General features: G+C 51.2%; 8 protein-coding genes across 8 annotated transcripts; 5 read left to right on the top strand and 3 right to left on the bottom strand.

Annotated features, from left to right (window-relative positions):
* Nucleotides 1–1,466: 1,466 nt before the first annotated feature.
* COCMIDRAFT_90766 (uncharacterized protein) lies at nt 1,467–1,948 on the top strand (the record flags this gene model as incomplete). The annotated part of the gene is made up of 2 exons (XM_007688101.1): nt 1,467–1,829; nt 1,883–1,948. 2 exons carry the CDS (start codon nt 1,467–1,469, stop codon nt 1,946–1,948), a joined length of 429 nt encoding a protein of 142 aa, XP_007686291.1.
* A 915-nt stretch (nt 1,949–2,863) lies between these two features.
* On the top strand, nt 2,864–3,976 carry COCMIDRAFT_24881 (uncharacterized protein; the record flags this gene model as incomplete). The annotated part of the gene is made up of 1 exon (XM_007688054.1): nt 2,864–3,976. One exon carries the CDS (start codon nt 2,864–2,866, stop codon nt 3,974–3,976), a length of 1,113 nt encoding a protein of 370 aa, XP_007686244.1.
* A 2,417-nt stretch (nt 3,977–6,393) lies between these two features.
* COCMIDRAFT_35254 (uncharacterized protein) lies at nt 6,394–14,546 on the bottom strand (the record flags this gene model as incomplete). The annotated part of the gene is made up of 6 exons (XM_007688066.1): nt 6,394–7,216; nt 7,273–7,468; nt 9,391–9,474; nt 9,527–13,769; nt 13,836–14,093; nt 14,259–14,546. 6 exons carry the CDS (start codon nt 14,544–14,546, stop codon nt 6,394–6,396), a joined length of 5,892 nt encoding a protein of 1,963 aa, XP_007686256.1.
* Nucleotides 14,547–15,848: 1,302 nt separating this feature from the next.
* COCMIDRAFT_24878 (uncharacterized protein) lies at nt 15,849–16,994 on the top strand (the record flags this gene model as incomplete). The annotated part of the gene is made up of 4 exons (XM_007688053.1): nt 15,849–15,938; nt 15,998–16,056; nt 16,108–16,175; nt 16,279–16,994. 4 exons carry the CDS (start codon nt 15,849–15,851, stop codon nt 16,992–16,994), a joined length of 933 nt encoding a protein of 310 aa, XP_007686243.1.
* Nucleotides 16,995–17,207: 213 nt separating this feature from the next.
* On the bottom strand, nt 17,208–18,035 carry COCMIDRAFT_90649 (uncharacterized protein; the record flags this gene model as incomplete). Its single annotated transcript, XM_007688100.1, has 1 exon — nt 17,208–18,035. One exon carries the CDS (start codon nt 18,033–18,035, stop codon nt 17,208–17,210), a length of 828 nt encoding a protein of 275 aa, XP_007686290.1.
* Nucleotides 18,036–18,689: 654 nt separating this feature from the next.
* COCMIDRAFT_3817 (uncharacterized protein) lies at nt 18,690–19,781 on the top strand (the record flags this gene model as incomplete). The annotated part of the gene is made up of 1 exon (XM_007688040.1): nt 18,690–19,781. One exon carries the CDS (start codon nt 18,690–18,692, stop codon nt 19,779–19,781), a length of 1,092 nt encoding a protein of 363 aa, XP_007686230.1.
* A 289-nt stretch (nt 19,782–20,070) lies between these two features.
* Nucleotides 20,071–24,773, bottom strand: COCMIDRAFT_35250 (uncharacterized protein; the record flags this gene model as incomplete). The annotated part of the gene is made up of 3 exons (XM_007688065.1): nt 20,071–23,054; nt 23,118–24,005; nt 24,056–24,773. 3 exons carry the CDS (start codon nt 24,771–24,773, stop codon nt 20,071–20,073), a joined length of 4,590 nt encoding a protein of 1,529 aa, XP_007686255.1.
* A 470-nt stretch (nt 24,774–25,243) lies between these two features.
* COCMIDRAFT_90733 (uncharacterized protein) lies at nt 25,244–27,174 on the top strand (the record flags this gene model as incomplete). The annotated part of the gene is made up of 4 exons (XM_007688099.1): nt 25,244–25,301; nt 25,356–25,684; nt 25,736–26,247; nt 26,334–27,174. The coding sequence occupies 4 exons, from the start codon at nt 25,244–25,246 to the stop codon at nt 27,172–27,174; spliced, it is 1,740 nt and encodes a 579-aa protein (XP_007686289.1).
* Nucleotides 27,175–27,241: the final 67 nt, after the last annotated feature.

Raw genomic sequence — 27,241 nt, 5'->3', positions numbered from 1 at the left:
AATTATTACGATAAGACGCGATAGCAAGACTTATTCTGCCTTCACGAGAGGTCTGTATAGAGCGTTGTTGTCGCGGCATGGTGGTGGTTACGGAGAGAGTCGCGTCAGGTTTGGTGGGGTGCCCAGCTTACTGGTTTGCCCAGCTTACTGGTGGAGCACGTTAAAGCAGACATGGCTGACATAAGACAATATAGATCTATCCTTCTCTACTCAGCAGCTAAGTTCAGGGAATGATGCTCTGGATAGTCTTGGCTGAATCACTGCTACTCCTTTTCGCAGCTTGGACGACCTTGGCCAGTCAGGAGGTCACTGTTCTTGACAGTTGACACATCCAGGTTTGTCCGAATATTCAATGCTGCGCAACACCATACACCCAAACACCTGATAATGTGCGTGCACCACCTGGTTGTCGTCTCGATCTGGTCATTTTTATTCGTCTCTATCGTGTTCCTGAGACTCATGATTCGTAGACGACCAACCACTGAATTAAGGAAAACCTTGGATACGAAAAACCGTGTACGCCTGCTTTGTCTACTTTGCCTATGGGCTCGCTACGAAGGCATCATGGCTTTACGGATACCATAGTAGTGAGTGTATTTTTAGATTATGTTGGAGTCACATGGTTGTGTTCTATAAACAAAGTATCTTGCTTATTGGGGCCAAGGCTCGATCGGAAGTCGGACATTCATGCTTTGCCGTGGTCCAGCATGTGACTCAGGCATTTCAAATGAGTATTCTATAATCTAGCAGCAGAGCAGTTTCGAAACGAGGTGGTGGAGAGTATTCTTAAAATACCCATCATGACTTTTGTCCCAGTAAGGCCTGAGCCATTGGTGATCCGCGCCCTTCGGGCCCAGCCATGAATAAGGTATTACCATCCTTGGCTCAACCAATGCTGAACTTGCAGAGCAGCACTAAAGTGTTTCCAAACAACGCTAAAAACCTCTTTACTTGTTAGCGTAGCCAAATAGTCAACTTGTGCCTGATAGTTTCTCAGTCTGACAGCGGCATGTTTCAGTTTAACATGTGCACGTTCTGGGGAACACTCTAAAATGGATCTACTCTATGTTAAAGTGTCACTGCCAAGCGGTAAACGTATATGGGAGCTAATTATTATGGACTAGTCTACTCATGACAAGAGGTCATCGATTATGTATAAGACTACCGGAAAACGAGTTTACAGAAGCATCATCACTCACACTCTCATTCACAACCATCACTCACTGTCTTTCATAACTACCACTCACCAAGTCCATCATTCTTACTCCAACTCTCTTTAAAATGCGTTACTCACTCGCCTACCTCATCGGCACCGCCGCTCTTGCCAGCGCAGCGCCTATCCTTGAACAAGATTTCAATGCCCCTTCAATCGTAGGACCAAGCCCATCTTTCGAGAAAACCATGACTTCTAACTTACAATATAGGGTGTCCAACCCTCACATGTCATGGACCCTAATCATGAGCACATGGTGTCCAAACGCGCTGTAGCCAGTATCATTGCTGGCAGCGCGGCCGCAGTAGCCGGCGAGCAGCTCACCCTCGCACTCGTCGACATAGCCAAAAAAATGCTTCCTCTCACCGAGTGGAACCCTGCTCGTGAGGCTTTTACTCAGGAAGCGACTACGTCACTGTGGAAGAACAACCCAGACCCGGCCAAATGGGTCGCAGCTGTGTGCTACAACCAGGCTTGGGATGTCAGCAACAAGGCAGGCATTTCGGATGTGGTGAGCCTGAAGTTTAGCCTCGGTGCTCTCAACACCGACTATGATTGCATGTACATTGGGAAGGGCACGCAGTTTTATACCCAGGGTGATGGCGGTTTCATTAACGTAAGTGCTTCTTTCAAAACGACTTTTGAGCTGGGACTAAGTGTAATGTGCAGCTTCGCTACCAATACGACGACAAGGCTTGCAAGTACGATCCTCTCACCGGCGATCTTTCTTGCTAGACGACCTTTATAGATAGACACGGATTCTTGCGGATGGCGTTAAGGTTTTGGTTTTTCTCTTCATGATTCTCATTTCTTCAAAAATTCAAAATCCAAAAAAAAGCTGGAGGATTGGGCACGAACAATGGTTTTGCAGCTGTCGGAAGACAGCTATAGATATCTTGTAACGATTACGAACACTTTCTTATATATAGCCTTGGAATTGACATTATCATATGAATACCTCGTCTTTGATTATGTCTACTAACCAGAACTCCTAAGCCAGATCAGGTAGCAGTGAGCAGCCTAAGGGGCGAGGTTAGTGGATCGTAAGTAGTTAAGGTAGTAGATTGATATTGGAGCTAAAGCTTCTATCATCTTTAGCGCTACTTACGAGCTGTAAGAGTGATACTGTGGTTAAATATGTGTGAATCAACGAATAAGAAAGCTTATACTAACCGAGGGAGGATAGTCTCGAGCTACAAGTTTAATATGAAGGATATGAGCTAGCTTCACCTACGCCCGCGCTAGGTTCGTGGTAGTAGAGTAAGGGAGATGCTGAGGTAAAGGGAAGAAATTTAGAAGGGTTGAAAATTCATGAATTGGATGACTCATCTACAATACAAGAAGTCCAGCTCTTATACTAAATTTCAGAAGATAGTTTTGTCTAGGGTTACGAGTTACCCTGTGCACTGACATAATGCAATTTCCAAGCCAGTTATACACTCTGCAATAGTCTCGCTTGATGACTGTGCAACATATGACTTCACAAACGAACCGTGGTTAATCGCCAGTTTATCTTCACGTGATAGGCAACAGACTGGTAAGAAGAACCATGGATGAGAATATGAAATATTCTCGTTAGCTTGTCCTAGAACTATAGGAACTCTGTATCCCCCTTGCGTTGCTTTCTTACCATCACCACTACTACCGATAATGGATTCACACTATACCTATGAGTACATGGGTCTCACCCCAAAAGCGGCACGATCGATCTACAACGATGGAAAAGAGATTCGAGATGGCTTGTTGAGAGACTACGGCGAGGGTTTCAATTCGGACTTTCTTGAGTGTAGCTTGGAGAGATATATTGTCAAGAGGGTGAATGAGATTTGCGATGATGTACTGCGAGATAGCGATGACGATAGAAACAACTGGGTGGAAGCAATGACAGCGGCTGGCATCAAGAAAGAACTCCAAGATGCTATAATGGATGAGAAGTTCGAGGCTATCCGCGGCACGCAGTCTCTCCAGGCCTGGCTTGAGGAAATCTTCGGCAACTACTTTCGCACACTCGAACATCTTGATGAGCGCGTCTTAGAACAAGAGCAATCGTCAGGGCCGATTCCAAGGGGAGGAGCGAATGAAGACGATGTGGTGGCATCACCGCCTCCAGGGCATCGGGTCCTATTCAAAAGCATCGAGTTCCATAAAGCACAATCCGTCTTCAGTACCGAAGAAACCGATAATGGCGAAATGTCTCAGGAACTTAACTTTGTTCCATTGCATTCGGGATATCCTACAGATTTCTGTTGCTATACTGGCCTATACTTCACAGATGCACTCTGGGTAGCCAAGACACATGCGCTGTACCTCAAGCGCACTTGCCCACCTGCTGACATCTGGCTTCTCGAGCTACACGTTCCAATCGAGCACTTTGAAAAACTTGAGGTATTGGAGCTTGGCTTTGATGACACATTCAAGAAAATCGTTTGGTACTCCAGGCGCGGAAAACTTCTTCCAATGAATTTACTGAAGATTCAATCTGGCTTTGAGATTCTTCATGGACCCTGTACCACGCAACAATCCAAGAGCTATGCAAAGATGAAGGAATGGAATGAGATTATGGATAAGCATTTGCTGACTAGAACGACAACTGATAAGCGTGGGGCGTCTAAGCAAGAGGTGGCAATACAGTATATGTGGATTAGCGATATAGGAGTGTCCGAACTTACCGATGATTGCAAGGGAAAGGCGTATCTGCGAAAGTCACTCAAGGGTCGGTCACTTAAGAAAAACGCTTTTGTGAAGGAGAAGAGTGTTCTCTAGGACTAAAACGGGCTTCATTTTCATGGTTTAATAGTTTGAAGAAGGTTTTGCGTTTTATTGAATTTCTTCACATTGTTCTAGGTAATCGAAGGATTTATATAGTTCTGAGGCCAAAGTCGCTTTCTCTCCATTTCTCCCACCAACTACTAAATCCAGACACACCTGTATCCAAACATGAAGATAGCTTAGCAATATCCCTTAATTCATTTCGCGAACCCTAGTTTCCAGCGTCTCAATAACATAAAATAACAATTCAAGATATCCTAAAAATACCAAGCCAACTCTCTACCCTCCCCACCACTACATATATATATATAAAATTTCCAAAATTATAAAACACTTTCCCCTCTCTAAACTCCTTCTCCACCCTACCCAGTCCTATAAAAAAAACGCCATCCCGTAACCCCCCCTTCCGACTCCCAAATCCCCTCCTCACACTTTAGCATCCACCACCACCCCCTCCATCTCCTCCTCCACAGCCACCACCACCACCTCCTCCATCACCTCCGCCCCCTCCGCTATACCCACCACTATACCCTCCACCACTGTATCCCCCACTAGTATACCCATACGCACTCGTCGTACTATTGTATCCTCCGCTATACCCGCTACTCTTGTGCTTGCGATCTTTCTTATTGCTCTTGACTACGACTTTCGGTGGCGCAGGAGGGTAGTAAGGTTCTGGTTTGGAGGAGTGGCAGCCCATTTTTTTTGACTTTTGGCGTGTCCCTTGTTACAAGATGAATATTCGGTGTTGTACGGAGAGTTTGTTTGTTTGCTGTTTTTCGAAGGGTCTTATTTGGTCGTTGGTGTGATTGATGTGCTTAAAAGCGGATGGTGCGAGTTGCGAATATCCAATGTCGATGCAAGATGTTTTTATTGGAGATGAGTTTGTTGTCTGGTAGCGAATCGTACTCGCGGTAATAACCGACCCTTGGAAACGAAGTCTTTGTGCGAATCGTAGGTGGTATGTAAAGGAATCAATGATGCGTATATTGGGAAGCGAGTAGTAGAGTTTTGATAATGATGATGATGATACTACACCACCCTCCCACTCTCCCTCCTCTTATATATCCTTCTTCCCTACCTACCTACCCACCCACCCACCCCCTTTCATCCAACCCACACGCCCATAATCCGCAGTCTCATCCTACGTCAGCCTGCGAAATCTGCCTCGCAAAGCCCACTTCATCTCAGGCCTCCCACTCGCCTACCCCTGCCTACCCTACCTCTCTTCCCCCACGTGACACGCAAACACAGCCCTCAAGGCGGACAATGCAACGCCTCACTACTTCCTTTGTACAGTAATCGGAGAATTTAAACAAGGAAGAAAAAGGGTGTGGTGTGGGGAGGCGAGTGGGCCCTAATTCAGTCTCGTGGACACCCCGAGTTGGCAGCGGCGGGAGCGGGAGGAGTGTGGGTGGGGGGGCTGTGCACACAAACGCATAGTACTATCCGGAAAGGGAAAGAATAGAGCGCGCAGGAAGGTAAGGAAGGAATACTAGCGGCCCCCCCCCTCCCCCTCCACAAGGGTTCCGCGCGGTGAGTAGGATTGGGGATAGCGCAAAAGTCGTATTTCGCATATCTTGAATGCATATCCAGAAACGGAAGTGAAAGAGCCGCCGCAGGAAGGGTGGTGGTAGTGGAGAAAGTGGGGGGAAAGTGGATTAGACCTACCGGTCAGATAGATAAAGGGTACAGATAGAGCGATACGACGTGGTGAGAAACACCGAGCAAGGCGCATTTCCATCTGGGCAGACAAAGAGAGTGAAACAGTGGGAGGAGGCAGTCGATGCGTAAGATGGTATTTGTAAGATGCAAGTATTAACCTATCAGAGTTTCTCATTCGGGGCAAAGAAAAAAACGGGCCATGTTATCGCAGATTCTCCTTGTCGTTTAGAAAGGAAGGAGTGGGATGAAAACGTGTAAAGGCAAGAGAGATAACAACGCAATGACATGACGGGATAGAGTCATGAGAACGAAAAACGAAATAGTCTGAATGAAAAAAGCGTAACCAAGGTTAATGAAAACATCTGCTCATCCTCACCAATCCCCTTCTCCTTCAACCCCTAGCTCTCTCTACTGCTTGCGCTGCTGTATTGTAAGTTCCAAAATGGGCGCCTTGCTACTGTCTTAGTCCAAAGAAATGATGTAAGCCCATGCAATCTATCAATCGTGCTCATCTTCCTGTTCTTGCGCAAGCAACGTCAATAAAAATCCAGAAGCCGCGACATGAGTCAAATCCTTTGCGCCCCCTTGTGCGTTGATGGCTTTGCATTGCTGTATCGATCCAGAAAACGAGTATCCAAGAAGAAGCCATCTCCACTGCTAGTCCCTATCCAATATTCATTACACGGCCAACCCGCGATTCCCAGGGAGATGGAATGCTGTCGATCCATCCTCGTTCGTGCGCTCTCTTACTTTCCGCCCTGCTTCTTTGCCTTGAGCGCAAGGTGGGAGTACACCCATCCACCACCGAGTGCGAGCAATACACCGAACCATTCTCTTCCGCTAAGAATCTTTCCTTCGCTGTACCATCCTATGCTCAGAATCAAAATAGTCTTGAGATGGCTGACAATGTTGAAGGTCAAGGCGCTCGTCCTTCCGATAATCAAGAACTGACTCAGGTTGTACATGGAAGCCATGATACCCGATGCACATACGCTCCAGAGGATATCGGTGGGCACAGTTGAAAGATCGGGAACAGTGTCGAAAAATGGGACAAAGGGAAGAAGCAGGCAGACCGAGATGGGTGCCTGGTTGAGCAGAAGCTGGGGTGGCGATACAGCGAAGTCCTCAATCTTCTTACCAATCCAGATTTGGTACAGGGCAGTACTGCAGAAAGCCAGAGTTGCGATAATCACACCAAACAATTGGGTCTTGGCCGCCTCGTTGATGGTGAAGGAGACTCCAATGCATGTTGCAAGAATAGCAGCCAGCATGTATCGCGTAACGTACTTTCGGAAAAGGACAAAGTTGATGAGAACGACCGTGGGTGTGGTCATGACCTTGGAAAGCTGGTAGAAGCCAATCGAGTTGAAGGTCAAGCTAAGATTGCCAAGAACAACATAGCCGGCGAAGAAACCGCAGACGGGCAGCATCTGCCAGATGTTGAGTTTGACGGCCTTGAAGGCGTAAAAGGGCCGCAGCGTTGAAATGAAGAGAACGAGACCGGTGGCGGTGAAATGCCACATGACGACCATGAGTTGACACGCCTTGAGCTGCTTGTCGCTGAATACTCTACGTGGCGGTTAGCAAACAGGTTTCCAACGCGGTCGGCGGTTGTCGTCTCATACCGTTTACTCAGGAAGATCAATCCCAGCGTTGAGAGCGTGTTGAGCGCGATCCAGAAACATGTTATCAACTTGTCCTTGAGCGATATTGGCGTAGGTTCCGTGACGGGCTTCTCGAATGTGGGCAGCTCCTCGAGCTCGTGGGATTCACGCGGGTCGATGTTGTCAACGAGGCCCTCGATGGAGGGGCGTTTTTCCACTGCATGTCTGTCAGTCGTTGATCTCTCCTTTTTCTGAAATGGCGCATAGCCACGCGATGGGTCCAGGGTTCGGATGATGATCGCGGTTTCGACGTACCCATGGTGTATGGATGTGGTGGTGTATGTAGCGAGCGAGAGTTGGCGGGCTCGTCTACACTATGCCTTCATGCCAATAGCAAAGTCGTGTCGGCAATAGGGGAGGAGAAGTAAGGCCAGGGCGCACAAGTACTAGATGGGGCGTTGTGCGTGCGGTAGCGGGTGGGACGGGAGGTGCGGCGGTGCAGGTGAGGCGTCCGGACCGAATGCAGCGATAGGCGATGGCGAGGGCGAGAGCGAGGGCAATGGCGGCGGCGGCAGCAGCAGCGACAACAGCAGCAGCAGACGAAGAGGGCGGAGATGACAGGCGGGGTGGCTAAGGTTTTGTACGTAGCAGCGCAAGCCGGTGAGATGGCTAACGTGTCGTGAGGGCGGAGAGAGAAACCAAGGGGCGTACCAGCGGGAACCAAGTAAGATGCTATCCGAAAGGGATCCTCACTCGCCAAGGAAACATGTTGAAGGGGGCAAAGAGGGCTGCAGGGTTTCGTCGTACTGGCCAGCCACGCAGCCCAATCGGCCGACGCCTAGCAGGACCGTGTCAGCCAAATACCTTAACTTTGAACGTTTAATTTTAGATGGTAATGCGGTTGCGCTACTGCTTATGGACAGGATCATGGTCTTTGTTTCTGTCGTTGTCGCTGGCTGTCGGTACCGCTCTTCGCATCCTCTCCCCTTTGGGCCTCCTCTCCCTTGGCGCTTCAACGCTCTGGCCGTTGGCTACCATGTCTTGCGTGTCCATGGCATGCTGATCAGGCATTGTCTGTCTTGAGATGAGATCGCAAAATGCCGCGACATCCGAATCTGCTCTGCCGTCGCTCGGCCTTTTCATTGGCCCGTTACACAGGTTTCCCCGAAAAAACCCTTGCATGAGCCCCTAGTACTATGTAGCATGAGTGAGCCCCAGCCCGTCTACCAAGACCTACTCAACGTATCAACTGTACCAGCCCTAGCATTCTGATGCGCCCAACGGTACTGAGTTTGACTTGCTGACTGTTGCATACTCACTATGCATCGGCGAGGGGCCCTGCTTGCAAGTGGAGATTGGCCGCCCGTATCGGAGATTGCGCCACACGTCCTCGAATGGCAGCCACTCTCAGCCACAGCAGTACAGTGCGATCGTCGCTCGTTGCGCCATTCACTGCTGCTCTCGTTTGCGCCAAGTTTTTTTCTTCGCATGTGTACATCTGTGCTTTTACATACACACATATTTACATATGTGTGTACAAAAAGTATTGCAGTGTCGCTTCCGCCAGCAGCACAATGGATGCCACCCAATCTCCAGCCACTGGCACGCCAGAGAAACTAAACGTCATAGCGGGATACGAACACAGATCTCACCCAATACACGTTCCCGTAATCCACTAGTCACATGTACATACATCTTAGGTAACCATTGTTTCGTCACCCCTCTATCCCTTCCAGCAACCAGGGAACACACGCACATATACCACGTCATCAGCCTGCATGTCTGAGAAAACATCGTATCTAGATTTTTAAAGACCCCCCCATCATCTATGTATGCAGTCGACACAATACCTAACTAGGCAATGCCCAGCAGTGACAACGACGACAACCCTAGCGCATGGAGAAAGTTGCAATAATGTACACAATGCAGAACCCATCAACCATACAGTAATGAAGGAAAATCCAACATGATCAAACCTCCTCGATCACGAACATTCAGATATGCTGCCGCTTCTTTGCTCCCAATTATAGATATAACGAAAATGTGTGATAGTCATACACGGAATTTAGACTTCGCCATCAGCCACGGCTAGTCGTTGCTTGGCCGTCTTCGCCTTCTTGCTTAATCCGCCCTTCTTGCGCTTGCCCCCTACAGGCGCTTCGCTCGATGCAATAGGCGTTGCTGCACCGCTCGCCTTGGCGCTCTCGTCAAAGTGTCCTTCACCTGTCAAGTAGTCAGCACAGTTCATACACTGCGCAATCAGAATACAACTCACCTTCGTGGTACATGTCATCGAGGTTCGTTTCAGCTCTCTGCTTCTTCTTGCCACGCTTCTTGCCCGGTGGAGCATTCTTCTCCTGCTCCGCCAGTTCAGCCTCCTTCTTCTCAATCTCGGCGGCTTGGTCGTCGTCCACGAGCCACATGGCCATATCCTTGGTCCTGTTTTCTCGGGAACGAGTGTTGAAGTCGACTCCTGCGCCGCCGCCTCCGGAGATGACAACGCGCTGAACCTCTTCCTTTTGCAGAGCACGCTTTCGAATACGCTCCTCAATGGTACCACGGGTGATGAGACGATACACAGTGACTTGTCGTGTTTGACCGAGACGATGAGCACGGTCCATGGCTTGCGAATCAATCGTAGGATTCCAGTCCGAGTCGTAGAAGATGACAGTGTCAGCCGAAGTCAAGTTGATACCAAGACCACCAGCGCGAGTAGACAGTAGGAACACGAAGATGGATCGATCGCTCTGGAAATCCGCCACAGTGTCACGACGATCTTCCAGCTTGGTAGATCCGTCTAGACGGCAGTACTTGTAATTCCTGTAGGTCAAGTACTCTTCCATGAGATCCATCATCCTGGTCATCTGGAAGTACAGGAGGACGCGATGGTCATTGGCCTTGAGTTCCTTCAGCAGTGCATCTAGGCGAGCTAGCTTGCCAGAGTCCGTGACGAAGCGCGACATTGATGGTGCCTCAATGTGAGTGAAACGGGTACGCTGGTTGGTTGGTGGCGGAAGCTTGTTGTGAACTGTCAAAGCAGTACTCTCCGACTTGGTCTCCAGTATTGCTTGCTCAGTCAAGTCCGAGATGCCGTACAATGCGGTGCGAATGACAGGATTGAAGAAGATGTTTTGCTTTTCAGTAATAACTCCTTGGCTGGCACAGTATAGCTCGATTGGAGGTGCAGATGCCTTGGGCTTTGCACAAGGCTCAATCACGTTCAAGCCCGTCTTTTCAAACGCAGATTGAGCAATGTTGAACAGGTTGTGCATGTGCCCTTCGGTGGCTACCTCAGCCAGCGGCACACGATCCTGGCGATCGACAATGTTGAATATTGAGTGCTTTGGTTCCCATTTGCCAGCATCACCATCGTAGCAGATATTGAAGCGGCTGACCTTGCTCGGTTTTTTCTCTGCAACGAGAGCTCGCTGGAAAAGACCACTCTTGGCAACCTGGGAGGCTTCGCTTGCAGACAAGTCGGAGAAGCGGAGCCAGGAGAAGGCGCCACTTTGCCGAGCCGATGCCTCAATGTTGTCCGGACTCCAGATGTTCATTAGGTTGTCGAGATAGTGTCCCTTGAATCCGGCCTTTTGGTTGTCAGGTCCTGCAAGATCCAGGCGACCTCCTTCGCGGCCCACAAGACGCGGCAGAGAATACTCGATCAGGTTGCGAGTCGAGTAACCAACTCTTACGTTCTGACCCTCTCGGAGGAACGACGCCGTCTCAGCAAAGGAAGCAAAGGAAAAGGGAGACCAGGTCTCTGCTCTCTCGAACAAGTCGGGGTGGTTACAGACTTTCCTAAATTGCATGACCAGGTTCATCAAAGTGGCACTGTCCTGCTCGTCTCCAACTGCCTTTTCAACCAGGTCCATAATGTTGATCTTGGCGCGTAGATTGGCGTAGTAGGCACGCTGGCGATATGTCAGGTCGCAGTAGACATCAAGTTCAATCTTGTCTCCAAGCTCTTTCTGCACATGCTTCTTGACACGACGCAACATGAACGGCTTCAGGATCATGTGCAGACGCCTCAGCTGGTCCTCATTGAGTTTGGTATTACTCTGTGCGTGACTCTCGATATCCTTGGAAAACCACTCGCTGAACTCGTCGTGAGAATCGAACAAACTTGGCATAATGAAATGGAGAAGTGCCCAAAGTTCTTGCATGTTGTTCTGGATAGGGGTACCTGTCAGTAGCAGTCGGTTACGTGAGTGGAATCCGAGCAAGCTCTTCCATCTGGAACTCTGCGATGACTTGATAGCCTGGGCCTCGTCAAGGATCATGTACTGCCAGCGCATCTTCTGGAAATACTGAGCATCCTGGACAACCAATTGATATGAGGAGACAACGACGTGGAAGGGCGAATCGCGGGTGTAGGTAACGTGCTTGCGGTCCCAGAGCTTACGCAGAATCTTTCGGTCCTTGGCCGTACCCCAGTATGGAATGACGTTGAGATCTGGAACAAACTTTGCGATTTCCTGCTGCCAATTATGCAATGTTGACGCAGGAGCGATGACAAGGAAAGGTCCCCAGATATTGTACCTCTCCGCAAGATATGCCATGACGGATATCGACTGGACTGTCTTTCCGAGACCCATTTCGTCGGCCAGAATACCGTTGATACCTTGTTCGTACAGGTTGACTAGCCAGTTCAGACCCTTGAGTTGGTACTCCTTGAGAGTACAGCTGAGTAGATTTGGCTGAGGAATCCAGTCTTCCTTGTTCTGAAGACCAGATGGGTTTTGGAAGTTCAATTCTCCATCCTCTTCATCGTCACCAGACTTGTTGAAGGCACGGGCACGGTCTTGTGCTTCTTGGATAGCGTGTTGAGCGTTCGCCATGGCAGCAGCGTTGAGGGCGCTCTCATCCTCATTATCGAAGTCCAGATCCTCAAAGTTGGTGACTTTAGCAGCTGCCCCTGTGGGCATATCCCCGACCTCGATACCAGGCTGAGCTGGTCGTTGTTGTGGTGGCGCTGCTGCGGCGGTATCGGCGTCATCAGTAGACCTCTCAATCTCGTCTGTTCTGGCCTTCTTTCCGATGAAATGCGAGTAGAGTTCGGTCTGCGAGATAAGAAAGTTGAGCTTCCGCTTCTGTCGGTTGGCTTCACGATCAGCTTCGGCCTTCTTTGCGTTCTCCAACTCTTGACGCTCTGCATTCTTTCGCGATTCACGTTCGTCACGCTCGTTCCTCTTCCAGAACGCAAGCATCTCACGCATGCCTCGCTTCGCCCTAGCCTGCGTATCCTTCTGGTTCTTGTTGGTGCGCATCTGCCATCTACGTGCTTCTTTGGCGGCCAACTGGGCAGTCTTGCGAAGATTGGACTGTTTGGTAGACAGCGAGTTCTCCTTGATGCGGACAACCTTGGGAACATCTTTGCGGGCCAAGTCCTTGACGATCTGGTGGTACAGATTGCGATATACGGGCGAGTCGTAGGAAGTGAGCACGACAGGGCCGATGTCTTCGGTGTAGCTGCGGCCTCGTATCGAGTCAAGACGAGCCTCCTCGCGCGGAGCAATCATGGGAAGGTCGTCGCCACGGTCGAGAGCAGCTTGGCCTGCGGCTGCGGCATCCTTTTCTGCCTGCTTTTGCTCCTTGCTCTTCTTGAGACGGCCGTTACCACGGCCGCCCTTGCGCTTTCCGCTCGGGGCGTCGTCAGAGGCCTGGAACGAACTCATCGTGCCTCCCTCCATGTTGGGGCCATGTGGGGTAACCTCGCGGATGTCTTTGCTAGGAGCATTGCCTTGCAAAAGCTGAGTGGTAGTCTTGGCCTTGCGTTCAGCTTTTTGGGCAGCTAGCAAGTGTCGTTCCTTCTCCTCTTCATTTTCAGCTTGGCCAGCCTTTGCGAGAGCTTCAGCACGCTTAGCCTCTTCGTTCTGGATAGTCTTTTCCCGTCTTCGTTTGCGTTGCATGTCCTTCTTGCGCTCCTTCTCTTCGGCAATCTCCTGGCTCTGCACCTGCTGCCATGCGTCGCCCTCATGCTCCACGTTGTAAGAGTGCTTGGCGTAGTCGCGGTGTGCAGCCGACACATCCTGGAAACGGATCAAAGTTGCTGTCCGCCTTCGCTTGCGCTTGCTCGCCTCTGTAGCGGAAACCTCTAGGATACGCTTTTGGCTCCGTTGCTTGTATTCTGCCTCTTCGCGCGAGCTAATCAGGATGTCCATGTCTCCCATCTGCGTGGTCTCGATGTGTGCAAGCTGAGCCTCAACATCGGCTTCGTCAGGAGGTGGCAGTTCGCGAGTGGCAGATTGCAGTGCAGGCTGCACGCTCCCAGATACAGCGATGGCATCGTGCGTCGGCCGTGGGGTATAGCCGTTCTCATGCAGAGGCAGGTCAGCTGGCGCCGGGGATGCCACGGCCTCTTGCTTGACAAAGTGCTGGTTGGGCAGGGGCTTTGATGGTCGGAATGGGTCGGCGGTGACGGGAGCCGGTGGCTGAGGTTTGGACGGGGGCTCGTTATCGGCGCCAGAAGACATTATGCTTGAGAGCGACATGGGGTCGGCGCGTGTTGGTGGTGGAGCCTGTTGATGGGGGAGATGGCGATGAGCAAGTGTTGTCGAGCGGAGAGGAGAGGTGGGTTGACTTACCTCATCCTTGAAGGACGGCCGTCTATCGTAGGTCGGCGGCTGGACGGCACCGCCCGGCCGGTTCATGGATTGATAAACTGATGGCGAGACGGGAGAGTGTGACATGGTCTCCATGCCGCCGGTGTGCTGGTGCTGCGAATGGGGCCGCCGCAAGGGCGAGTGCTGGGGGTATGAAGCGGCGACGGGCGAGTGATAGACCTTCTCGTAGGGGCTGTGGGCGGGTCGAGGGTCGTGGTAGGCGTGAGGGTCCCGGGGCTGCTGCGCGGTCACTGTTAGGCGTGTATCCCTGAAGGGGGGAGATGAAGCAAAAGCAGGCAGGTAGTAAAAGAGAGGGAGTGAGAGAGAGAGAGAGAGAGTGAGAGAGGCAGAGAGAGAGAAAGCAAGGGTGAATTGACGCGATGCAGAGTGATGGAGAGTACGCACCTGTGCAGGATACTGGGGTTCGTAACGCGCCGGGTCTCTGGCTACGCGGTTGTCGCCATTGTCCGAGGTCGGGTCGTAATATCTAGACGTGTCGCGAGAATAGAGGGCCGTGCTGATGGGCGGCAGCTCGGTCGAGGATGGCGATGCAGGCTGGCGGTGGTGTTGATGGGGTTGCAGAGGCAAGGGCGCAGGCGTGTTTGGCGAGTGGTGGTGGTATGGTTGGCCTGCTTGTGTGGGCGATCTGTGGTAAGCTGATGGCGTAGGTTCCCCTTGGTGCCCTGGCGGCATTCTGTCTGCTCGCGACCGCTCCTCGCCCTCATCAACCGACGGCCGCAAGACGGGATCGCGAAACATGGGACTGGGCGCGTGCAGGCTCTCTCAATGGGACCACGATGGCTGCTCCATGGACCAGCAGCAGCGGGCTCTGGCGGTGGGGCGCAGCGGATGCAAGGCGGCGACAGCAGGGCGAATGCGCCTCAGGCTCTGCAGTTGGCGATGGTCGGCCGGCGACTGGCGATGGATGGAGATGCGAAGGGCAGCGGACGGGTGCGATGGGAGAGGGACGATTGGGGGGCTGGTGTGGAGCAGCGCTGTCCAGATCACACACACACGCACGAAGGGTTGGCAAGTCAGCTTCTGTCTAGTGCGGCTGCGGCAGCTCTGTCCCTGGGGCAGCTCCGGGCGTGATGCAGACCCGCGATGAGGTTGGATGGCAGCGGCCACGACTCGCTGCACATGACGCCGCTTGTCCGACGGGGCGCTGCACACAGTGAGAGCCGCCTTTGTGAATCCAGCGAGGCTCGTGGCGACCTCCAGCCTGGCCGCTGTCTGCTGGGGGGTGGGCAGCGCTGCCTCTCCTCTTCGCTGCCCACCTGAGCCCGCGTCTCTCGTCGAAGCATACACACGCCCCCCAGATGGTGCATCGACCAATAATTTGCACGCACACGAGCGGCGCCGTCCAGCCTGCAGCCCGTCCAGCGCGGCTGTCCGGCGCACTGTGCGTGTCTGCATTCCCATCTTGCTGGCGCTGCCCGCTTGTTCAGCGATCCGGCGTCATGCCCGTTGCCCTCTGCAGCGACCGACGTGCTCCTCGTCTTTGCCTCCGCCCGCTGCGTTGAGGCGTTGCCAACTTCGGCAAATCAACCACCGACCAACGCCTGACTACTACTACTACTACTACTACTACTACTTACCCTTTACACTACATACACTACATGCCCTACCACCGCCGCCTGCATACCCTGCTCTTGCACACTCTGCTCTCCCTCTCCCTCTCCGCCTCTGCGTCGGCCCATCTTTCTTCCTGATATGCCTCTCCGTCCCGCTACAGCTGGTCTACGGCGCGCGACAAAGCGCCATGAGCCCAGACGCACTCTAAACGGGGCAGGAGCGTTGGGGCCTGCACTCCCTCATTGGGCAAGCCCTGCCAGCGATGGTGACGGAAGGCGCGACCCATGTCGGTGGGTCGTAGCGTGGCCATAGCGTAGATCACGCTAAAACGCTGGGCGCTATTCATCCTCCAACTTTTTTCTAGAGCCGCCCTCACCCCGTGAGCAGCGCAAACAGCACCATCACCACCCGCGCACAACAATGGCCTCGGTATACAAGACGCTGTCCGGTGCGGACAAGGAGGAGAAGGACGTCGGAGTCAAGAGAAACAAGCAGCGCGTCCTCATTCTGGTATAGCATTTGTCTACGCAAAAAAAAAAGAAAAAAATCTCTTGCTAACACAAAAACAGAGTTCGAGAGGTGTCACTTTCCGGCACCGCCATTTGCTCCAGGATCTGTACTCTTTGATGTAAGTTAGAGTCTATTCCTGCTTCAGAAACTTCATGCTGATCCTGCAAAGGCCCCATAGCCGAAAAGAGGCCAAGCTTGATACTAAAACGAAGCTCTACCAGCTCAATGAACTAGCAGGTATGAATTCCTCCCCAAACACCAGTCTTTTCGCGGTGAGAGATCTCGCAAACTGCATTTCTAATATTCTCCGTCCCGTCGTGACCTAAACTAACCCAGTCAGAACTCTACAATTGCAACAATGTCCTCTTCTTCGAGGCGCGCAAAGGCAAGGATCTTTACTGCTGGATGTCCAAGCCTCCCAATGGCCCTACCGTCAAGATGCATCTCCAAAACTTGCACACCATGGAAGAGCTCAACTTCATTGGCAACTGCCTCAAGGGATCCCGGCCAATTCTTTCTTTTGACGCCGCATTCGACAAGCAGGCCCATCTGCGTGTCATCAAGGAACTCTTTACCCAGATTTTCGGTGTCCCCAAGACCAGCAGGAAAGTAAAGCCTTTTGTTGACCACGTCATGGGTTTCACCGTCACAGACGGCAAGATCTGGGTCCGCGTTTTCCAGATCAACGAGAGCGAGCCAGGCAAGAAGAAGGCTGCAGACGGCGAAGAGATGGAAGTCGACGAGCCTGCGCCCAAGAAGAAGGGAGGAAAGGGAGAACTCGACGTTAGCCTTGTGGAAATTGGTCCACGTTTCGTGCTCACACCCATTGTCATCCAGGAGTCGAGTTTTGGAGGCCCCATCATCTACGAGAACAAGGAGTTCGTGTCGCCCAACCAGATCCGTTCCGACTTGAGGAAGTCCAAGGCCGGCAGGTTCAACAAGCGGACAGAAGCACAGAGAGATGCTCTGCTCAAACACCAGGAGCTAGGACTGACGTCGCACGGTGGTCGCAAAAAGGAGAAGGATCCGCTCAGCGACAATGTTCTGTTTGCATAAGCCATTTGCAATATTTTTTGGAGGGCAACGAAAAAGGTGGCGTTTATGGGATGCATCTTACATGGGGCTGGCGTCGATTTGTTGGGCTTGGCATATGCCTGCATGTATAGCGATATACCCGATAGCTATCAACTCGTGGGTAGCTCGTCTTGAGCGACCGCTATACACATCTTTGTACGTTCGTATATTGATTCCAGGGTGCATTACACTCAACTATACTGGCTGCAGTCTTTCCTTTGTCATGCTTTTTTCTAGTTCTTCCTTGTACTCACTGTAAACACCACTAATCTCGACCATGCGGACTCCATACAGCGCCCTGAACGGATTCAGCACGAGTTGTGCCTGTTGAATATTGCTCTCGTCTTGGACTCGATGTACCCTGCCACTTGGGAACTTGACGCGACTGATGGCACCATCGATCAAGTGCACCTGCAGCCGGTGCAGTTGCGGAACAGCAACCAGCAGATCCACAAGCTCCCGTACTTTGCTGTGTATACCGGCTGACAATCCGCGCCCACCATAGTTGTACTTGATCATTCCCGTATAATCATCGACAGACTCGACATTCACAACGTAGTTCCTGATGCGCAGGAGGTTCCGCTGGGAGAAATGGTCCAGAAATTGATATGTTTGGTTCGGCGTCAGGTTATTCGCAGTCCGCCAGCGGTACCGAAAGTTGATTGCACTGAAAGTCACATCGATCACGAACGTGTTGTCTCCATAGAGCATGTCTGCCGCCTCTTCGTGCACCTGTCGCGACACAGCTAGCAGAGCGGTGCATCCCCGCCGCCAGACAATGTCGTTGCCTGTTTCACGGTCCGTCCGGGGCATTGTCCGTTGCATGCGCCAGCACCCACCGCCATTCTGCCGGATGAACGTCAGATTGTACTCGGACTTTGGGGGTGGGTCAATGGAGCGCTGCAAACGCACATCGAAGGTGGTCGTGTGGGGGAGGACGAGACTGTATATCGCGCGTCGGAGCTCGATTGGGAGGCGGAACAGAGCTGGCGGATACGGAGACGTAGAATTCCCGTGGCACATTGTTTTTTTTTCCTAGCACTTCCAGACCCAAGACTTGCAGACGTGGAGGACGACGCGGTTTGCGATTCGGAGAGCGACATACCTCGCGGTTGACGCCATCGGCTTATCCTCCGCCCCTCGACGCCGATTGGTCCCCACAATCCAGATTGGCTCCACTTGGCGCCATCTATCAACTTTATGGCTACGTCGTGACGATGACTCCTGATTGTCCTTTCAACCACCAACAATGTCAATGGCCTTTAGAAACGACTCGTCGGAGTCTGCCATCGTTTGTACCATGTCTTTACAAAATGTCAACGCGTTTTCTATCTATAGCCCCAAAGGAGGGGTCCTATCTATCTGAACTACGAGTCACGCGTCGGTGTAGAAGCAACGTAGCTACGCGCCGATTGATTGATACATTACACAGCACGCTTGCGGCTGGAATATAGTAACGAGAAAAAGAGACTGGATATCTAGATCGATCTTTTAGAAAGAGAAAAGGGTCAGTACCAAAGAGGGGATAGACATACATATCAACGTGACTATCAACGAGTGAGTAATATACATGCTACTGAAAATACATAATCTATGCCATGGAGTTTTAAACGCTAACTTTTCAAGTCACGAGAAAAAAACAAAACATTACCGGACGCTGTGCATCCAACCGCCAAAATGTTATTCGAAGACCTCGCCACAGAGCTCGTGGTGCAGGTATTTCTATCCTGCACCTCAGTCACCGACGTAACAGCCCTATCTTCCACCTGCAAACGTTTCCGCAACATCTATTCGTCCTCGCAAAAACTCACCATCCTTGAATCCGCCGCAGAAGCGCAATTCGGCCCCCTCCACGACCTCACCCAGCTCCTCACACACAACGCCAGCCAACCCGCCCACATCTTCCGCTCCGCACCCTTCTCCCTCGCCCTCCTTACCCAAATTGTCGCCTACGGCCGCGTCGCAGAGAAATGGTGCGACATCTACCCTTTCAAAAAATGGAAACACAACTTCGAGAACCGCCGCCTCCTAACCCCCCAAGAACGTTTCAAGCTGAGAAGAGCAATCTACCGCATATGGCTTTACTCGCGCGCCTTCCACAACCCTGCCCACCCCCGCGAACTCCGCGCCACCCGCCTCGTCCTCCTCAAGCGCGCTGCCCTCCTTCACAACTGGACCACATGCGACCTCGCCGAGATATCCGACATCCACAACATCATGCGCGAAGTCGTCCAATCCAACATCTGCCCCTCCAACGGCACCATCGCTCGCAAATTTAAAAAACGTCACCCGGGAAATGAAGGCGGCCTGCTCTTCAATATCCATCTCAACTACCCACCCTCCGCGCCTCAGGCGTTTAATCCCTTCTTCACCACCACCACTACCACTACCACCACTCCAAATCCCTTATCCACTCATTTCAACAACACAACTACCTACACGTCCCGCTTCGCAGCAACAAAATACTCCCTGAGCCCCTCGCACGAAGTCGGCGCAGAGGGCTGGGGCGACGATATCCCCCACTACTACGTTGTCCAAGATTACCTGAAACTTGACCCCGCGCAGATACTCTATCTCAAGGAGAATGCGCCGTTGAAGGGCATGGTCGAGGGCTACGTGAGGAGTCTGTGGTGTGAGTATGAGTGGTTTACGAATAATGGCGAGACGTGGGTGCAGACGCTGGAGTTTGTGCTGGATGAGCGCGGCGAGGATGTGGGCGGGTTTATGGAGGCGATTGTCGAGGGGGAGTTGGGGGTTTGCTGTTTCTGAGGTGGAAAGGAAGGGGTGTGTTAGATTGACAGAGAATAATATGTGTGTGTGTGTGTGTGGGTTGTGGAGATGGAGTATTGCTGATGTGGATATATGTTGCGATGTCACGCTCGAATACTACATACATATATCTTTTCTTCCTCCTCATTCACGGTCCAAAACAAAAAATCTTACCAAAATGAAATCCCTTCCTGGAAAAAAAAAAGAGAGAAAAAAGAAAAACAACATCCCCCTAATCCTACCTTCCCCCGACCTTATCATCCTCCTCGACTCGCCGCACCCTCACCTCTCACCCCTCACCCCTCAACACAGGCACAAGCTTATCCTCATACCCGGACACAACCCACGTATTCTCATCCACCGTCGTATGCACCAATCCCCTCGCAGCAAGTCGATCTAAATACTTGCGCACCACATCGACATCCAGGCGCAGTGTAGCCGCGATATGGCTAATGTGCTGTCCGATGTACGACGTAGGTCGTGCATGCAAGTCTTCAGTGAGATACTCGAGGATACGAGTGGAAAAGTAGTCATCATTGTCTATGGCGTCTTCGTTGCCTGTGTAGTCGCTGTAGTGTCCATATTCTTGATCGTAAATATAATCTTCGTTATCTTTGTCGTCTTCGTCGGAAAGAGTCGCGGCGGGTACAGTTTCGACTGAGGGGACAAAATCACCGTGTGCATCTTGCTCGCGGGCGTGGCGGGCTGCTTCCAGGGCGGTTGCGAGGGTTGTTGCATCAGCATGATTTCGGAGTTTGAAGAATAGCGTAAAGGGTCTGTCTGGGGGTGTACCGCGTTTGCGGATGTCGTTTACAATCACCTCGGTTTGGTCGTGGTGGACGTCAGTAGCGGGTATCAGGTCGAATGAGTATTCGAATGAGCTGTTTTGAGAATCCACGTCGAGATGCTCGGTCTTGCGACTAGGCTTGCGTTTGTTGTTGCGGTTGGTCTTGCGGTCAATGTGGACCGAACTCTTAGATACAAGCACCACGCAAGAGTTGTGGATGAGTCGTGGTTTACTTGTTGTGAAATCTGTGAAAGACACCTTGGCTTCCGCTATTATGGTGGCTTCATCGAGAGGCGCATGTCGGGATTCTTCCTTTGAAGCCATGGACTGTAAATCATCTTTGGCGACAGTCGAACCAAATGGGGATTTCCCCGCCAGCCCCCAAAACTGGGCTCCAGACTGTTTCGAGGCAGTCTCCGCGACTGGTGGGAAGTAATTCGGCAAAACGTTCTCGTAGATGGTCTCGTCGGTGGCCGAGTATACTACGAATATTATCTTTTCCAGTCCACCCGGCTCTTTAGACTGAAGAAAACGCCTGACCTCTTCCATGGCAAGCGAGGCACAATCACGGCGCGGAAATCCCAACGCACCCGTCCCAATACAGGGTATTGCAACAGACTTGGCTTTCAAATCTGTAGCGGTATACATGATTCCGCGGTAGATGTTGCGTAGCACATTTTTGCTGTCTTTTCTGTACACCTCGGGTGGGATGACATGCAAAATGTTCTTGGCCGGTAAGAGGTATCCTGAAGTCATTTTGATATCGCCCTCCTGGCACACGCCGAATTTTTGAACTTCTTCTTGTAAGCCTGGCCCACCCTTTTTGAAGATAAGGCGATCCAGAGTTCCCATGCCTGCAAAGGATGGGTCGGTGGAGTTGACTATAACATCGACTTCGAGCTTTGTCATGTCTTCTCTTGCCAAACACACTATGTTGTTGAAGGTGGCAGATGATTGTGCCATAGTACTCTTTGGTTTGATGACAGCTCGCTGATACATCTTCGTTACAGTCAAAATTTGGTGCAGTTTAACCAAGTCCCGGCTACTAGAGGCAGTTGGCGCAGGGTCCTCGACGGACGCCTGGCTATCCGGCTGATCGGGATCATCTCCAATATCTTGTGTGCGCGCTCTGTCCCTATATTTTTCTATTTTTGGGCGCATTTGGGCTAGATCCAAATCATCCTGTTCCCGTGCCATGACACTATTCAGAATGGTAGTGAAAGAGCAACAATCTAGTAAAAACTCCTTGAGGTTGGATCCGTACTTCTCATTCATATACCGGTCAGTAATTTCCAGAATCTGCTGATAATTTGACACGGTATCTTGTACTTCTTTAGCTGTTTCAGTCATTCCTGAGATGCTGATACACAAAGTCAAGAGAACATAGCAGAGCAGATCGATGTCTGTTGAATGTTTCTCCAGCGTTTTGGGTCCCAATAACTCATTGTGAATTGAAGTTAGTGTGAGATCAGTCTCATTGAGAAGATCAAGGTATCCGATTTCGATCTCTGGTAGGATCTGGCTGAAATCACGGTGGAGCGCTGCAGTCATCTTTTGTAGTTGCGCCTGTGTGCTGATCACCTGAGTAATCATTACCGTGTTATTTGTAGACTGGTCCGAACTTGTTGCTACATTTGAATTTCTTGCCACGTCTAGGTCCCCATGTGTTGGTGGGAAATACACGGGGAAGAAATCCTTGTAAGCTTGCTCGTCCACAGCGGATTTCACACAAAAGATGATGCGTTCAAACCGGCTTTCAGAGCGCGCATCCAAGTCTTCGCGAACTGCTTGAAGTGCTATACGTGCAGCTTGGCGTGGGCCAAAGCCACAGCCTCTGGTGCCCAGGCAAGGAAAGGCCACCGTTCGGATTTGAAGGCCAGCTGCTGCCTCCAGGGAATTGCGATAGCAATCGGCAAGATTGTTTAACTGAGCCATACCGTCCCCTCCGAAAGATGTCGGTACTGCAGCATGAATAACCCATAACGAAGGGAGGTTGTGTCCGTGAGTTATTTCGACTTGGCCGAACTTGATTTGGGGTTTTGATCTTGCCTCTTGTACAAGATCTGGACCACCTGCTTCCATTACAGTGTAGTGTAACGAGCCCCGGGGTGGTGAGTATTTCAGGTCGACAGTGACGTTGTTGACAATGGCATCTACCTCCATCCTTGTCAGATCATAGTTACAGAAAGAAATCATGCGATTATAAGAATCGTTCGGTGCGTAGCTCTGGTCCAACTGTAACAGTTTTCGTGAACGGTATAATGACCGTAGTGTGGGCATGTCCTTCGTTTGAAGGAGCGGCTGTACTTTTGACCCATGAATGATGTCTAGATGATATGAGCTTTTTGGGTTATTCAGTTGATTCGATATCACGTCCAGTATATTTTTGTTCGCATCAGGAAGTTGTTGCAAGTTCTCGGCAGATAAAAGATCACGGCTGGGATCAATCTCCTGAACAGACTCAGGCGGTTCAAACTGCAGGGTAGCTGTTGAACATATCAGCTGGCGTCGTACATAGATTTCACGCTCTTTTACGTGGATGAACTTACGAAGAGCGTTTTCTTTGCTCTTTTTCCGGCCGTTACTCATGTTGGTAGATATAGAACTCAAAGAAGATCTAGAGGTACCACCGGGGCTTGGGATCCCACTGGCACCATCTGAGTCATCTTCCATACTATGAGGCAGAGCAAAGGTTGCGATTCGCTCCAGATGATTTGCGATGTGGCTCTGCAAGTCGCCTATCTCTTTGGCATCCGTGGGTGCGCGGCATATGGGGCATCTTTCTCGCAAGTCTACTGTAGTAGCTTCGCCAACCTTGACAATGGTCACTAGCTGGCTCTCTGGAAAGCTATCGAGATGCGCTTGCCGGAGGTGATCTTCCAAGCCCAGCTGAGAATGGAAAACTGCATTTGGATGCTCCGGGCATCTCCACACTTTGCGGTGGCTTGCTTCATGCTCGGCCCACTCTCTACGACTGCGAAACAGTTGATGCGAGCTTTCACAGTCCTGGTATGTACAGCTATACGGCTGTAAGTCTTGAAGGAGATGCGTTTTCCAGGCCCTCCCTTTTCCGTATCTTGCAGGGCAAACAATCCAACAATAGGGACATTCGAATTCTTTGTCGCCGTCTGCCGATTTTGGTGGTGGAGGAAGGTCGATGCCTTTTCCGTGTACGTCCTTCACCGTTACTGCGTAGCTTGTTACAGATTTTGTGTCTACTATATCGTCCAAGGACTGGTGAAGCTGCGTTACCTCTGTCCCTGAGAGCATTGTCTTGCCAGTCTTCTGACTTGGCGCTTCTCTCAGGGGTGTAACAATGGGCACCGGATGTGCTTCTGGGCTTTCATCAGATGCTGCTGCAGGTCTCTCGAGCGACGCTATAACATGGAGTTCTTGCACATCGTCAGACATTGCAGAGGCACTCAATTTGTCACGATCTGGACAGTTAGTCAGCTGTAGTTTGACTGATACATTCTCAAGGACTCACGTCGTTTCCAGTACTTGAAGTGTCGCCTCCGAAGTGTAACAGATGCGCTCAACCGCTTGATCAAGAAGTCTTGATCTTCTTGCGTATCGTTGGCTACATACGGTTGACGCAGATGCGACACCAACTCCTGGACATGCTTAAGATCTTGCTCAGAATACATGTCAAAGATGTCGATTCCCGTCTCTGGATCCTTTTGTGTGTAAGAGGATGCTTTGAGAGATCTTGAGCGTAGACCAGGGGTTCTGATGCGGACGCTAAGCTTGTAGAGGTTGTCGATAATGTCGACGATTTCTCCAAAGCGCATTTTCAATTCGGTTCTAGGTTCATCGCTGCTACTATCATCATCGTCTTCGTCCGCACTGAAGAAACTGTCGTCATCGTCATCTTCAGTCATGTCTGGGCGGGCCTGCTCTTCGTAAGGCAGACGAGCCCCAGATGCCACGGCATAAGCTTCATTGACATTGGCTTCAAGCTCCCTAAGAAGCTTGAGCGTGTTGGTGTTGGATACTGGTGAGTCTCGCAACCTGTAGTCAAGCGAGCTGTGCCCTTTCTGCAGAGCGCCGAGGTTTCCAGCCCAGACACGAAACCTCCCGATCTCGTCTTCAAGCGCTTCTTCGTCGATTGCATGCGTCCATTTCCGGTCGCTGGTTTTGAGAGCAGTGGTCAGATTCTGGAAAGCGCGAACATTGGAGGCTGTTGCTAGTCTTAGGGAGGACATGACAAACAATTGGCATGTTGGGAAAAGAGAGAACTGGGACTGGGATCCTGAAGGCAATCTGATCTTTGAGGGTGTCGATAACTCTCAACTATATGCGTCTTCGATGAAGGTCGACTTAATAGTTTATTCGTACCGTCGGATGCTGGTGCCTCAATCGACATGGGGGGGTTCGTGATGCTACTAGAGATTTTGTAGTTTGGCGGGGGCGCAGCTGAGGCTGTGTTTCGCAGGCAGCCGTATGTTCGCCTCTGTCACCTCTCTGCTCACAAATCATCCAGAGTTCTGTATAACATCCAGATAATCCTCCACATTCATAGTCACATATTTTTGGTCGTTCAAGGTGACCGGCGTGTTTCACGAGCACGTGCTTCGACAGTAAGTAAGCGCCAGGCCCCCCACTCGTTCCTTCTCCCCGCGCGCCAATGACCCGCGACGCCTTCTCTTGTCAGATACCGTAGAAAAGCGCTGCCATGAGCGGCGTAGAGGTGGCTGGTCTCGTTCTTGGCTGTCTGCCGTTGATCATACAAGGTATGCAAAATCGAGTTGTGAGTGAGGAGTAACAAGGAGCTCACAGCAAACTAGCAATTGAAAGCTACAATGAAGGGCTAGATCCAATTAAAGGCTTCTTTGGAAGGGACAAGGAGCTCCCCATTTTTATAAGAAAATTAAGGGCTCAATATGACCACTATGATCAGACGATCCAGCTTCTCTTCGGATCCATCACGTCGGACGTTGAATTTGCTTTAATGATGACTGACCCTGGGGCGTCGCAAGAGCTTTGGAAAAGTAAAGAGGAGGCACTCCAAGACAAGCTGCAGACTACATACAAGTCGTATCAAAGGACCGTATTCGAGATTGAAAAAATAACCAAGAAGATAGCAAGCAAGCTAGATCTGGACCGCGCAGCAGAGGTAGGTGTGGAAAATAGTAGGATGCTCGAACGATGCTTATGTGAATTGTAGATTACACGCAATGATCTCGAGGCACTGTTGGCCGCAAACCCCAAGAAGGCCAACGACAAGTTTGAGATTAGAAAGCGCGTTCGTTTTGGTATGAACAAGAAGACAATCAAGGCGCTCCTGGAAGAACTGGACGAATGCAACAAAAGCCTCGAGAGGTTCACGGAAAAGAGTGAGAAGATCGAGACATACCACCGAGCGACGAAGCCTTCGTATGCGTCGCGGCTGCAAAGACTACAACAGTATGCCAAGACATTACACGAGTCGCTGAGTGTATGCTGGTCGTGCTCATGCAAGTCATCGCACCGGACAAGCCTCCAGTTGGAGCTCCGGGAAGATGTCTTTGCTCCGAAGGCGCAGAAGCAAATCGATACGCCAAAAACAAGCTTTAGTGTTGCTTTTTCAACCACGGCCTCTGATGGAAGCGGTGTGCCATGGCTAGTCCAGACTGCAGAGATACGCGTGGAAGAGGAAGAGGAGGAATGCTTCGTTCCCATAGCATATCCCAAACCAAGGTATGTATGAAGACGACGGAGACGTCTCCAATGGCAACGATGCATGCGTGGGCGCTAGCCATGAGATTGTGAGCTAACAGTGGTAGGATGACGAAGAGCGTCAGCTTCGGAACCCCTCCGCCATACGCAGTGAGGGATCCTACCAAAAAGTCGTCTGGTCCGCACCAAGAGGTGAAGGACTTGTGTGCATCTATTCAACAACTACACAAAAACGCTTCGAGAATTGGCTTTTCGTTGGATAGCAAAAGCAAGTTACGGGGCGCTTACCCATTGGATACAAGGGAAACATACATGCCTACCGTGGAACTCGTGTCTCTAGAGGATCTGCTCCGACAGCCACCAGTCATCAACGGCAGACGGTCGAAGCTGAGCATGAGGGACAGGTATAGCTTAGCGTTGACACTAGCGTCCAATGTCTTGTATTTGAACTCGACGCCGTGGTTGGCCAACGAGTGGGCAGCTCGGGATATTATGTTCCACCGAACGTCGAATACTGCACAACCGATAAACATTGAGCGCCCATATCTAGCGCCCGCGGCTGTTGAGGCAGCCAATGGCACGGCGAGAAACACGCAGCCAGGCGGCTTCAGGAACACGGTGCTGATTGCTCTGGCCGTGGCTCTCCTGGAGCTGTACTTTGGGGTGACTGCTGAAAAGTATCAAGAGTCGGAGACAGAAGACGAGGTGGGTGATTTGTCCAAGCAGCCAGGGCCGTGGAAGCTCTGGGCACTGGCGCGTAACTGGACCTTCAACGAGTCTGGGAACCTGTCTGCAGCTTTCCAGAATGCGATTCGGCATTGCATAACAGGGTCCAGTGATCCTTGCGCCAGTCTCGAGGATGCCGAGTGTCTCCAGGCAGCAGTGGAAAACATTGTTCTACCACTGCAGGAGGAGCTCCACCAGTTCCTGGGCAAGACGACCAGGTGAATAGAGCAGTGTGGTATAGCTACAGTGCCGGGTCGGAACGGCAGACGCTTACTCAAGGCACATCACC

This window comes from Bipolaris oryzae, assembly GCF_000523455.1.
Source record: "Bipolaris oryzae ATCC 44560 unplaced genomic scaffold scaffold_37, whole genome shotgun sequence".
Lineage (NCBI taxonomy): Eukaryota > Fungi > Ascomycota > Dothideomycetes > Pleosporales > Pleosporaceae > Bipolaris > Bipolaris oryzae.
Note: the sequence above shows the minus strand (reverse complement) of the source record. Positions and strands in the feature narration are given on the sequence as shown.